At 44.2% G+C, this 14,320-nt stretch overlaps 1 protein-coding gene across 1 annotated transcript in view; it reads left to right on the plus strand.

The window, feature by feature from the left end:
• Positions 1 to 2,030: 2,030 nt before the first annotated feature.
• Positions 2,031 to 14,320, plus strand: part of LOC131289756 (protein fem-1 homolog CG6966) — a 50,511-nt gene continuing 38,221 nt past the window's right edge. Inside the window, 1 exon segment of the mRNA XM_058319064.1 lies at positions 2,031 to 2,351. Within this exon segment, the coding sequence (XP_058175047.1) occupies positions 2,217 to 2,351 (135 nt within the window). The 5' untranslated portion in view covers positions 2,031 to 2,216.

Below are 14,320 nucleotides of genomic sequence, written 5' to 3' on the forward strand. Positions count from 1 at the left end.
GCACGTATTGGCCACCTCTAACGAATGGTAACATGCAGCGCCCTCTGTGTGATTTTTTGAAATTCTGTTGTAGTCAAATGTTGTTGCATCGAATCCGTTTATCCGCCAAGTTATGCTGTTTTAGATTTTTCGGTAAACTGTTGATGAAATTGACCCAGGCACCGAAGAGTTATTAACAAATTAGCTAAATAAGTCAGTATTTAAGTTGTTACCGTAGACAAGTAGGTTTTTGAAGATTGTTGATGCCAGCTTGACGCCCTGCAGCTTCGATCTAGTGGTGGGTAAATCAAATCCTCAAATCCGCATCCGAATACATCAAACAGTCGCGAAAAGTTTTTATTTTAAATATTGTCTAAAGAAATCCTCAATAAAGAGTGATATTTTCATTCAAAATACGGTAAAGATACGGACGCACTGGCCGCGCCCCGTCTATTGTCTGCTTAATATGTTCAATCGAATGTATTCAGCACTCGATTTGAGTTATCTGAAATCAAGCACATTGTCTCTAGATCGATTCGTTACGTGACTAATTTGATTTACTTCGTGTCTGTCAATTAAAAACTGAATCAAATCGAGTCTCAAAAGAATCAAATCTGATTCGAATCCCCAAACAAATCAAATCTGATTCGAATCTCAATTGAATCGAATCCTTAGAATCCGTGTATGAATCGAATCTTCGAATCTTCGTCATTATAATTCTGCCAACACTACCCGCATCATTTCGGTCCTTCGTCAGTTGCTCGCTCGCATTCGTTGTGCTCGGTGTGAAAACGGTCGGCGTAAGGGAACTGCTATCGCACGCGTTCACCGAATCAAACAAAAGAAATAAACAGAAAAAGTCATAAGGTGCGGGCAGTTAGCCTTTCACAGTTGAAGCATACTTTTCGTACGTATAACAGACCACCGCGAAAGCGACGAGGCGTTGTGAGGAAAACAACACATTTGTACTGAGAAATCATTATCAGCAACCGTTCTCATTCGGTGGTGGTGCGTATGTATGTGAGTGTTGAACGTCTAGAAAAGATAAAAGCGAACGTCGACGTCTCGAAGCTGGCGGCTGGTAAAAGTAGCGTTTTCTAGTGCATTCTATCGAAACGGCTACGCACAAGAAAGATCTTAGGCACAAGGAAAGGTTCACGTACCTGCTTTGCATGTTTAACGATTCTCCGTTCCTTCTTCAAGCAACACGCCGAGATCGATAGAAGAAACAACCCAAAAGCGGGGTCGAGAACGCACGAAACAACGCAGCAATCGTCGAGGTAGAAGCGATTAGGAACCTTTTCTGGTGACTTCTTCCAGAGCAGAGACCATCAGGTGCTGCTATTTGTTACTCGAAACTGCCAAGCCTCCGATAAGCGAACGCTCGAGTGAAAAGTGTAATGTCATTTTGTTTCCGTACTCCGCAACCCGGAGCATTTGATGCGAAGAGAAAAGTCAACGTAAAAGAATAAAAAACACGATTTTGTTGTCTTTCGAGCGGAAGTTTCCCTCTGCTCCTTGAGTTTCCTTTGTTCCCTTCCACTGATTCCAACCGATCAGTGAGGAAATAGAGTTGAAGGCGAGCAGCGAAAACCAAGCCAGATAAACAGAGCGGAGGAAATCCCAGCGGGAAGAAGAACACCGACGGCCGAGTAAGAAGACGAAGCAGAGCGAGAGAGCGCCACAGCATCCTTTTTGCAGCCGTGGAAAACCCACAACGGGAAAAGCAGGTACTGCCAGCGACAAATTACGTCGTCGCCTCCTTTTTGCGCCGTGCAAGGATAAACAAGCGGATTAGAAATCAATCCAAGCAGTCGAAACGAAGTGTCATCGGGATAAACAACCGTCCCGAAGTTGAAGAAACCACGCGAAGGTTTACCGTAGGATCTGGTGCTCCGTGTAGTGGAGGGTTGTATGTGTGCTTGCGCGTCCGTGTGACGTAGTGGAAAAGTGCATGTTTGTGCCCCCGGGGGCCTGTGGTGTAGCTCCTGTGTTTGTGCGTGTGTTTTGTGTGTGTGGTTGCCTATGAAGTGAAAGCAAAAGGAGCCGTGAGCTGGAAGTAGAAGATAGAAGGAATCCCAGCGAAGAAAGAAGGAGCTCATAAAAGGGCCTAAGAAAGGTCGCCCGTCTACGTTAGGCGTTTCCCAGAACCGACCCGGGATCGTGGGATTTCTCCTTGAGCTTGGGCCACGCGGGGTACAAGTGCAGCACAATCCTGCGTGGAACGTCGGGCCCCGATGACTTCGTCCCAACCGTCATCCGACGCAGCAGCCGTCGGCCAACAAACGATGGCCGAAAACGGAACGATGCTGCCCTCGGTGGTGGAGAGCGTGTTCAACGCGGCTCGCAGTGGCAACTTGCTTGCGCTGAAGGTAGGTAAACGTGTCCTATCGGATGTTCCTTGTTTTTTTTTTGTTGGCCCTTCGAACGCCGCACCAATACAGGGGCCCAACGGCTAGGGCCGATAAGCGGAGAGATAAGCGAAGTCCTATGGTGTGTTGGTATGCCATGCCATGCACGAACACTTCACACCTCGCGTTGAACGTAAATGGCGTTCCGTTTTTGGTTCAGCAGTTTTTTTTTTATTACCAGCACCACCAACGAGTCGCTAAAAAGGTTTATATAAATAGTAGATGAGCAGCAGTTGCCTGGCAACGACTGCGTCAGGACAATGCACATGTGCTCGGGAGTGTCCTGTGCGGGTGATGGTCAGAGCAAACGATAGCAATCAACACTCTCGAAAGTGCTCGAAAACGAAAACTAGGTTATGTAATTCCAACCCCCTGTTCTGCTGTGGGCGTTTTCCCCCCGGGGGGATGCTGATAGAGTGAAAGGTGTGAACCCGTTATGTACGTCGGTTCTTTTCCTTGGCAAAAAAACAAAAGCGAAATCGAAATCGAGTATCTTGTCGATTTCTTCGCGGGAAAATGGAACTGCGTCGCGCATCCATTCGTTGCAAGCAGCATCCTGCACCATCGGAGGTAAACTCGATTTGTTTACTTTTGAGCACGAGCTCAGTACTCCCACTCTGCCGCGCAGAATCTGCGTTCCAGGGAAGCTGGTGGGCTGCTTGTTGTGTTTTTACGTTGCTACAGATCAGGGCATGGTGCGTTATCACGTTAGAGTGAATAATAGAATCTATTTTGAAGAAAACAAATTGATTTCATAGACTTTTTGGTACAAGACTTGTGATAAAATGGAGCAAACAACTGGAAAATTTGACACCACGTACATTTAGTCATTCAGATTTTTGGATGTAAAATACAAAAAAAAAATAACTATAAAAAATAAACTAACGTTCTCTGAAAGAAGCGTGCAAGAAATAAATACTCATGGTTGGAACGGGTTGAATAATTGGAATTTTTTTTCTAAATCTATGTATTTTGTACAGCTGATTAAACATTTAAAGAAACCCTGTTTTACAATAATCAACTGTGCTGTTACTGAACCGTATGAGAATTGTCAACTGATAACCGATGATGCCATCGTTCGATTTGCCCGTACACAATGTTTTGATAAAAAATCCTACTTCGCAAATCTTCTATTTTGTAATTTGTGTCATTTCTTAGTTTTCGATGGCGCCAAAGTTTGCTCCTAATCACGTGCTATGCCACTAGCAGGTGCACGTTTCGAAGCGTACCGCCGTCAACCGTTAACCTCAACCTCCGAAATTAAACAACAACCAAACGGATGTCACGAGCGGGAGGCTACCCGGCATTCCACGGTTTTTTTTTTTGTCGCCGCTAATCTTATTAGGACAAACCGTGAAGATGTGGAGTTCTGCATGTGCGCGTGCATGTGGTTGTTTCGGTCAGGGTCAATTTTTTGCTTCACATCGCGTTCCTTAATCAGCTCCAATTTTTGGCGCTTGGCAACTTAGTGTTCGAAATGCTATTAACGTGATTAATAACGGAGCAAACAAATTGTCCCCGAGCTGATGAATGTTCTCGTTGCCCCCGGACTAAACCCCACCCGAAAGGTCGATAAAGATTGGGGTAATGTTTGTTTTAGTTCTTTTTTTTTTCTTTGATTTATGATTACAGTTAGGGAATTACGGCTCGGTCGGTCCTCCCCCATCTCACCCCGGGGGGTGCACTGTAATAAAATTTGCCTGTGGACAAGTGTCGCGCCGATATTTGATCGATACACGCTCCGGAATGGAATGGTACACCAGCGCTGCACCCGAACGAATGTGAAGTGGATGGCATGTCCCTGGCACAAGAATTTATTGCACGCGGTCTTCATGGGCACCGAATCCTTTTACATTTGTAGCAAGCTTTTTACCATTACCATACCCCACGTACGGCCTAGAATCCCGCTCGAAGCGAACTGGATGGGAAAGTGGTCGGGAACAAAACGTGTCCCTGTCACGTGTGCTTTCACTTGCACGTTCGGCACCAAGAGTGTGCTAGGACAGCGACACACTCCAGCCGATTGACCGGCTCTCTGTGCACCTGCACCAAACGATGGGACATGTGTTCGGAAGGAGGCACCACGGAATCGGCGCAAAACACGCGACCACGTGGTCGTGGACACCAAATATCTACGCCGTCGTGCTCCTCCTCCGTCTGGCGCAATTTCTAATCCTATTTCAGTGGCCACCAGGAGGAGCCCTTGGTATCTGCGTTCACGTGGCCGGCGGTTTAGGCACGTATGAAAATCACTTCGCTTTTGCTGGTCCGTGATTTATGCTATTTTCCGGGTTGGTGACAGCAAACCTTTATGATTAGATTCATGTGTCTGTCTTTTAAAATGGCATTCCATATTTGTGTTTGGAATGTATCCGTGTGAGAATAAAACCATTTCGAAGTCTTCCGTTTTGTGTGTTTTATTGCTGGAACACGTTTTTTTAAATTGAAAAACTCATCATGCTTTTATTTCCAAAACAGCGTTTGAACCAAAATTCCTCGTCATGCAAAATCGATTAGTGTCGAAACAACATCCCTAACAGGTTGAAGCAACAAACCGAATAAAAAACCAACACACGCCCTACACTACATCCATCCAACGTGCTCAATTTCCGTTGGCCACGGCGGCGCGCTTTTTCTTATCGTTTTTCGGTTTTCCTGCAGTTTTCGAGGGTGATGCGTTTCAAGGTCGCACCCCGATGGGGCGCACAAAATATCGATGCAACAATATCGCGGATCGCTTCCAACCAACCGCCCTCTTCTTTCGTCGGTCGGGCTGGTCTGGTGAGGCCTGTCGCTGTCACTTTTCTGCCCTAGTTCGCCGTTCGGCAATAAACTATGGTGAACCGAACGGGATGGGTGGAAGGGGTGTAGAAAAAAGTGAGAGCCACCTAACTTTTCGCAACCGAAACCACCGTCAGAAAACACAAGCACGGTCAGAAAACACAAGCGAAAAAACGAGCGTTAAAAAATTGCAAACCGACCCCTCGTTGGGGGTGAGTTTTCACCGTCAAAAAGAGCCATATTTTATTGCAGTTTGTTATGCTTTTATTATCGGCCACTCTATCTAATGCCGCGGAGCCCGCAAATCTGCCAAAACGCAAGTGGGTGGTACTTCTTTTGCAAGTTTGTTTGAGTTTGGGCCCCTCCATTTGGGGCTTTTGCAATTGATAGCTTTTCCGTTGGGATCTTTTCAGCAACCGCCCCATCGCTTTCCGCTACCATTTTACCTTTTGGATTGGGTTGCGAGGAAAGGTTAGTGTTTACTGCTCGAAATCGAGGAGTAGGAGGTTTATTATCGGAAAGACGGAAGGTAATGGTGGTGCCATTTCGCAAAGACATATTGATTTTTATCATCCACGATATGAGTTCAATTCAGTTTCGTCCCGATCGAATGCACCCTCCCCGCTTCTCTCTTCCCGCTTTAATCTTCAATGGAAAAAAGTATTGCATCATGTCAGACGTTTCCTTTCCTTCACAAAACGGCCCATTTTCCCTAATGGCCCGGCGGTTGTGCCGTGTCTAATGAGGATCTCTTCCAACGGCGATAATGCTACACTTTTCCGATCGGCGTTAAATCGCACGATCGATCGGGGAAATTTGGGGGAAAATAAAGCTCCCCCCATATGTGTCTCGTGCTTCTCATGTATTACATCAAAAAGGCAACGCCAAAAGTGCCGCCGCACCATGGCCAAATGATGATGGCTTATCTTTCGTTTCACAAAGATTTCCCTCCCCGCAAATCGGCGATCCATTTTTCAGCACTTTGGTGCTGCCATAATAAAAACTCCACCCTGTCGATCGTCTTCGTCGCGGGTGCGTAATCGATCGGTGGTCCGGTTTGGTTATTAGATTGCTAGCCCAGTCGACCATTAGTTTTCTTTTTGATTTCCACCACACTTTCCCACCGCCGCCTACCCTTTGGAGTGGTTCGATTTTATTTTTTCTTTTTTTCGGAAACCTTCTGTTTCACACCCTCCGATTGTTCACTTTCGCTTTCATATTTTCTGCTCGAGTTTTTCCATTTCGCCCTCGCGTCTGGAGTTTTGGTTGCACCGGCGGGGCCCAGATGTAATATTTCCCTCCCTCCCCCTACCGTCTCACTGTGCGATGCTTGCGTGCTTTTGCTTCGTGTTTGAGCGCGGATTTCACCCCGTCGAGCTCGGTCGGCGGTTGCGATTATCGAATGTAGGCCACCGGTTACGAACAAAAATTGTCCGTAAACGTTGGCCAGGGTGCGATGAGTGATGCCAAATGGAGGGGGGGATGATGGCCTGTGCCACGGGGAAAATCTTCAGTGAAAGGGCACCAATCAACCGCAAATGGATGGTTACGGTCCTGAATTCCCTAGTCGTGAACTTCTTTGCTTGCAAAGAAAGAATTACATAATGCATCAAATTATCGTCTATTAGGACAGGGACATTTGTCATTTTTTTATAGAAGATTTTTTAATTTTGTTTATCAATCTGAAGAATTATTCACAATCCAAGTTATGTTTTTTTGTTCTTAATGGAATCATCATCGCTATTTATTTGGTGGGGGATTTTCATCTTTTTTATTTTACAAGTTTGGTTTTCTTGTTGTTTTCTGAGAGTGTAAACTGTTTTTGGGCTGTTTAAACATATAATTTCAATCATTTATTTGTTGAGTAAAAAATGGTAAATTTCAATTCATTGCACAAGGTTTATGTACCCTTATTTAAACAGTTTTCTTGCTTTGATGCACTAAGGTATGTTCATATTAAAAATGATAATGTTTACACTATTGCGATGTTCTTACAACCATTCAATGGTTTGTATCTTGCCCTTAAATTTACAAAATCAAATTTCTTAATCTACCATCTTAATTTGTAATGCGCACGATGAATCCCGTTTGCTATGAATTCTACGTTTGATCCGTCATAGACGTTCCGAAGAGTTCTCTTTCAGCACCGATCCGGTCCGTTCGCTTGACCGCTTGAACAAAGTTGCTTCGTTTAGCACCGTTCAGCGTGGACGCCGTTGTCGTCGTCGTCTTCGGCTTGTAGCGCGCGCACGCGGATCGAAAACCGGTTGACCTTCATGCTGCAGTTAAAAATAACATTCTCAATCACGCTTTCCGAGCCGCCATGAATTTATCCCCCTCACCACCACCACCACCACCACCCCCCTTTCCTTCAACAACTTCAAAAGTCGCCCTGTCCAGTCGTAACGGTCGGTTGTTGCTCCAACGTCGTCCGCTTCCGGATATCGATCAGGGGTTTTTTTTTCTCTCTATTCGTTGTTTTCCTTTTGCCATCGGTTGCTCTCCGCTCCGACGTCTGGTCGCCAGCAACGACAGAGTTCTTTGTGTCCGAGTTTCCGTTCTTAAGAAGTTCTTCCCGAGGGCCATCTTTTCCCCCCACTGCTTCGCACACAAAGAGCGACAATTACGATCGTTGACCTGTTCGTGGACGATTGGTAACGGGCGGGAATGAGCATCTGCCTCAGTCGGTCTGAAGAGGGCAGTAATCGTTAAACATCTTGGGATCGGTCGTTCCCACAGCCGAAGAAATGCTGGAAATGCTCCGATCCGATCCACTGCCCATTATTAATTAATTATGTTATGGGTACGATCCATGTTTGGACTGGTGTCATCAATCAGTCGGAATAGTATCGTCTATAAACTCTTGCAGCAAATTCTACACCAACTACCTGTTTGACCAGTTTTTGTGAAAGGTTAATTTTGATGTTACTATTATAAGGAACATACAAAAAACGTAATAAGATCTCATAGTAAGATCACAAGTCTGAAAGCCACGAAATCAATACACATGTCTACTGTCTGTTTGGTTGTCTACTACCTTGAGTCCTCAGAAGAATTTGCGTTTAATAAAATTGATGACTCAAGCCCAGCTTGTTTACAATCCTTAGTTGTATTGTACATTGTAAAGTTATTCTTATAAGGAACTTATAAGAAACGTAATAAGATCTCACAGTAAAATCACATGTCTGAAAGCCACGAAATCAATATGCATGTCTTTTCTTATCTTCCTTGTCTATTTGGTTGTCTAGTACCTTCAGTCCTCAGAAGAATTGGCGTTTAATAAAACTGATGACTCAAGCCCAGCTTGTTCACAATCCTTTCTTGCCAGCCGGACCTACCCTCCCAATGGCGGAAGACTGAACAGATTATCCTTGAGCCATGCGTCTATTGTGGTCGTTCATTACCGTTGTGCGAGTCGTCACTAAGGAAGTCCATATTTGGATTCAAGCCGATCCTCCTCACCATTATCTGTGGTCGTCTTCCGGGACGTACGCAGCAGGGTTTTACCACTCTTTCAAGAAAATTGTAGTAGCGAAATCTTACCTATTCCTTTTGTTGCGAACGTACTATTATAAGTTTATCTAGAGACGTGATTTGTACCCCGGTTGGGGAGCTTTTTCTGTTCTGCTCCACAGCGGTGTTCACTGTAAACCGGTTTTGTGAAAGATTGTGACTTCTCAACGTTTCAGCACGATTCGCGTAAACGGTGTAAACAGGTTCTAGTTTCATCATATGCTGAAATTTGGGCTGTACGAGGGCTCGTTAACACTGTTGGTGGGTAATTTTTTACTGCCCAAAATGGGAATGCCAGAATTGTGGTGGCTTACTTTGGTCGTGAATGCGGAAGCTTCATGTTAACTCACGAAAAAAGCTTCTCCTTTTAAGGGAGGCATTTAAGTTTGTTTTGGGTGATTTGCAGCAAAACAGTTTTGTTATTCGAAGTATCATTCTTAATGTTCCGGGAGGGTTCTTTTCAATTGCTTTCTGAGTTTTTTATGGTTTACATTTATCTATTTTATTTTTCAGTTTCATGTAAGCCTAAAGCTTTGCTAACCTAATCGAGCAGCGAAGCACTTTTTCATAACTTATCAAAAACATTGCGTTGGAAGCTCTGAAGAGCCCGATCGTACCGAGACATTTTTCCACATTGTAAAACAAACCAACTTGTTGCTGCTGCAGCATCATCCGTAGGCTTATCGGCCGACGTAACTCGATGCGTCTTGTGCACTAGCTTTCTTCGCGTGTCGCTTGAGTTATTGCATCTTAGCATTGGGGCAAGGAGAAGAAGATCGAAAGCGAAAGCACGCACCCGGCTTATGGGTTTCATGCGTGTCGATCGATAGTCTGCACGCCAACGCACGTGTTGCTTCCGGTTTGCAGCGAGGTGGGGGGGATAACTCAATCGAAAGACGACGGTTGTTATTGCTTCCGCCCGGCTGAGCATTGATGTAAGTTATCTCCATGGGAATTTCTATGGTTACGAAGGTAGTCTGGAGGAAGATGTACAAGTTGTCTTTGCGATTCCTCAAATTCCTTCGGGTTGATAAATTTAAAATAAGTGTTTTTTGTGCTTCGGTAGTACACTTGCTCCTTTCGTTCGTACATTCTTCTTTAATGCATACCAACTCCCTCGATTTGTTTCACCCTCCCAGTGTTCTCTTGTTTGATAATCTATTGTTGACTTTCCTATCCATACCTTTGAATATAATTTTAGTATCAGGCTATCATTAGTATCGATTGGTCTGCCCTGGGTATGGGCTACGCATGTTTTTGGAACATACAGAATGTCCACCCTCTCGGGTAAAAGGGAAAGGTTCGGGTTCTATAAATAAAACAGAACGTGACAAACAAAAGCTCGGTCAACCTTTTTCTTTTGGTGGTTCTGGCGCACGCAACAACGCGACACTCCTGCCGACTTCTCAACCTCCAAAATATTTGGCCCGACCCGGCCCAGCAGCAACAACGCCGCGCACGTCAAAGGAAAGGTTGACGCAGTTGCGCTCCGATTTGGATGGCGTCGCTCGAGCGCCATTTTTCTTTCCTTTTCTCGGCCCGATCTCGGAGTGTGTTTTCTTGCACGTCATCGGAAGCTAATTCGGCGACATAATGGTCCATTTACGCACACGCATTCAGTTCCATCTGGGGTGGGCCATATGTGCCAAACCACGGGAGAGGATCCTCGCGAAGGGGGTAAAGTGGCCAGAGGTGCTTTGGGTGGAGGAATCCGCCACGGAAACACCTGTTATCAGACACCCAGATGATACGCTGGTGAGAGTGCCGTCCACCATTACGGTGGCCGGTGGTCGAACCGGGTGCGAGCCATCAATTATTCACCTCCCGCCCCCTGCCACACCTGCTTATCGACGGTGCTCGGTGCTTCCGGTGCGCGGTTTGAAGTATGGTTAGACAACGGCGCCTGTGTTGGTGATGGAGTGGGCATTGGCGGCCACAATCGTGGGGTCACTCGAGGCGCAACGGCTGCTGCTCACGTAATGTCATTTTGAAACGAAATCATGTACCGACCGTCACCACAAATTGGAGGACGAAGGGCGGCAGTCGGGGAGGGGTGGGTGTCCGTGATGTTGGTGGTGCTGTCACGTCCAACAGCTCTCTGTTCCTCTCTCACTTTATCTAACCACACTCGTGTGCACCGGAACCAAATCCCAAACAACCAAACAAACGCGCGTTTGTTGCAAACGACGCGGTTCAAGTAAGAGCCAAGCCTTGTGTGTGTTCAGCTTGCCTTGACCTTTGACCGGCCAGTTCAACCCCCGAGCTCGTGTCGTGCTTGTCGGTTGGTCCGCCATTGGCACTGCCCAGTTTCCTTTGTTGTTTTCTGTTCGTTCTTTCAATGCTCGTATCGATTGGTTCCTATTTCCGGGGCATCAAAGTATAAAGTCCCCTGGTTATCGTTACAGTCCACATGTTAGGACAAGAAGGTACACTTTTTAGATCTCCTAAATCGAGAGCGAATCACAAAAACCCATCGGTAAAAATGTACGACTGAAAGCTACGAACACATTTTTGTAGGGAGCTAAATTAACTGATATATTAACCCTTTCACGACCACGGGAAATATTGTTCCCATCTACAAAACTCGTTACTGTTTGTTCAAGTATTATTAAAATTAAAGATACTTTTGAAATGAAACATCAAAGAAAACATTATGTCAAAGGCGGCATATGTATTTTTGAGCGAATAAACAAAAAAGAACTATCAAAAGTAATTGCTCCATTGCACCATTCGTGCGTTTCAATCAACAAGGTTTGGAAAGTTTATTGGACTTGATGAATTTATTATTTTTTTACAGAAATGGCTAAGATCTTTTTTTTTAATTTTGATTTGTAATTTGTAGTGGATAGCAAATAAAATAAATTCCGATATCATAATCGTAAAATTCCGTCGTTTATTTACTTTTATGGTCCATAGGGAAAAATATTTCCCATCAAATTATTAAAAAAAACCTACACAGACTGTAAGGTTTCTCTGGTGATATTCTATTATTTGACACCTCAAATAGCCAAAATATTTTGTTTTATTGTCAATTTTAGTCTTTAATAGCTTATGCTCCTGAAAGGGTTAACTAATTTTGTTCCTTTCCTGTTGGATGCTTTCAGAATAAGGCAATCAGTTTCTCTCCAATCGGCGTTAAATATTCACTTGGCCTTTTCATTTTACAGCAATTATGTTTAATGTTAATACCACAGATGAAACTGATCCAAACTTAATTGCTCGTGCTATCTCGAATGCTTAAATCCTACTAAACTTCAACAAATGTGTGTGAGCCTATACAATTTTTACAAAAATTGCAAGACAAAGTCACGTAACCGTTGAACAGTTAAGAAGGTTCTGGACTAAGGTTTTAAGAAACAAGTTATTCCTAATTTCAAGCATTTTTTTCTGGCTGTACGACAGCGTTCGGATTTAATTTTTGCCTAGCTATCAACCCAGTGAATTTGTTGTGAAGTCGTATCGTATATTATACTAACGTCTAAATGTCTTAACGATTTAGTCTATGCCCGAAAGCGCCACAAAAACAAACGTTTGTGCGATAAGCATATTCGAAATGAAACCAACAAACTTGCATTTAATTGTCGGGGTAAATCCCTTTTAACCATCTAAAAGCTGCCGTAGGTGAAAAAAAAATGTAGTTTACTATTTAAGCACAGCTGTCGGTTGAACATTTGCTTGATAATTTGTGGTCACCGTTTGGTCGAAAATGAGATAACATCAGTGTCGAAGCCAGAGTGTGTACACCCACTCGAATTGTCAACACCGTCTCCCCCGTTGTGTGGTACTGTTGATCGTCACACGTCCATGGGGGGACATATGCTAAACAACATAGCTTTGGGGCGTGGGTTGGGTCAAACTAAGCCGAGGTTATTAGCATAATTTCCGTGTTGGTTTTTGGGAGAGATATAGAAAAGTATTACTGGTGAACCGTTTTTTGGAGTTAACGAGTGAATGAAAACGTTGATGATGGTGGTAATATCATACCATCCATGTTGGTATCACTGAAGACATTGATTTTAAAGTGGTATTTTAATTGGATCGGTGACAGTTTGCTTCAATTAGTTTGGAATGGTAATGTTACTTTATTTAGTGCTCAGATTGTGTGCTTTAATTTCTTCCCGTTTGTTGAATCGTAATTGCGTAAGCGTTTAAAAATATGATTCTTATGTTGAACCACAGTCCGAAGCAACAACATTTTTCACTTCTAGCAAAGTGGTTATTTACTGGCCCGCGTTTTTCCTTTTGTTCTATGGTGGACCTTATTTTATTGCCCCCGCAGTTCCTTCACTTTCCAACTCTCCAATTCCCGCCGTCTTCGCGTTGTTGTTCGGCGATTTTCTTGGGGACACTTGTAGACTTGTTGTTGAGGGTACATTCACCTTTGCCCGAAACGGTAGACCACTCGCACGGAAACTAATTTTCAAGGGCATCCCTAACAAGCCGCGGTGTAGTGCCATCAAATCAACACTTCTTCCCTTCCTTTTTCGGCCAGCTAGACCAAGAACCAGAGGTGGATAACGAGTTTGGTGTGCGTGTAGGTGTTGGTAACCTTAACCTTAGTCTAGGAGATTTCCGCGAAAATCCCGCGCGTTTGCTTTCGTCCTGCGTTGACTCGCCCTCTCCCTATCTCTAATTTCCTCGCGCGGGAAATAAACGTTTCGCGTCATCCCCATTTGTGGACGGAAAAGCTGGGGAGAAAAAAATCTAGCACGTTGTGGGTGGGTGTTTTCTCTCGCAATCGGTTCGGTTTCCGCGGAAACCCCATCTGGATGCCGTCAGTGAGTGTTAGTGTGCGTAGAAGCACAAATTGAAGCACCCGTTTGGTTGCTTGAGGGAAATCCGTTCGGTTGGTTTGTTTAGTTGATGCTGTGCGCTCGTAAATTGTAATGTTTGTGGCTGCAAAAGTCACTAGGAAACCCGCGGGTTTTCTTTCATCTCGCGTTTTCTTTGCTTCAGCTGCCACCGAAACCGGGTGACATTTCTTCTCGAAGAATATTACAGTGTGCTGAAAACGGACTGGTGGGGCGGAAAAGTGAACGGTTTTCATCGTTCCCAAAACACTCGTTATAAATAAACATTTTTGTTTCGTACGATGTCGTGAGAGGAGGAAAGTTTGCCTTGCTGCTTTGGATTACTCAAACAGATGCTGCTCAACGGATCAGCCAACAGGTGCAGGTGTATTTGGGTAGAACCAATCTCACTTAGTCTATGTTGATCAGGAGAATGAGAATTTGTGGTGATTAATTTATGAGCTGAATGATTTTCCAAACTTTCATACTAACCTTTTGTTTTCTTTTCTTACTACAGGTATGTCACACGGAATCGCAGTATGGACAACTTAAAACTCTTCTAGCTTTTTTGGGTGAGCTGGATTATTCCGAAAGTAAAATGCACCAAAAGTAGATAAAAATAAATCTAATAAAAATCTATCTAATAAAAAAATCTCCCCTCAACAGGTAATGGGAAGGATTTACGTTGATAGAACAGCTGAGTGCGAAACGAGTGTAGGTGAACCTAGACATCAACCATGTTATTTTTCCTATCGAGAACTCTTTCGTACATCTCCAATGTTCTACATTTACCCGAGCTATACTAAAAAAAAAGAAGAAGCCAAATAATTGCATAATGTGCCATCG

The sequence above is a fragment of the Anopheles ziemanni genome, chromosome 3 (genome assembly GCF_943734765.1).
Source record: "Anopheles ziemanni chromosome 3, idAnoZiCoDA_A2_x.2, whole genome shotgun sequence".
In the NCBI taxonomy this organism is placed as follows: domain Eukaryota; kingdom Metazoa; phylum Arthropoda; class Insecta; order Diptera; family Culicidae; genus Anopheles; species Anopheles ziemanni.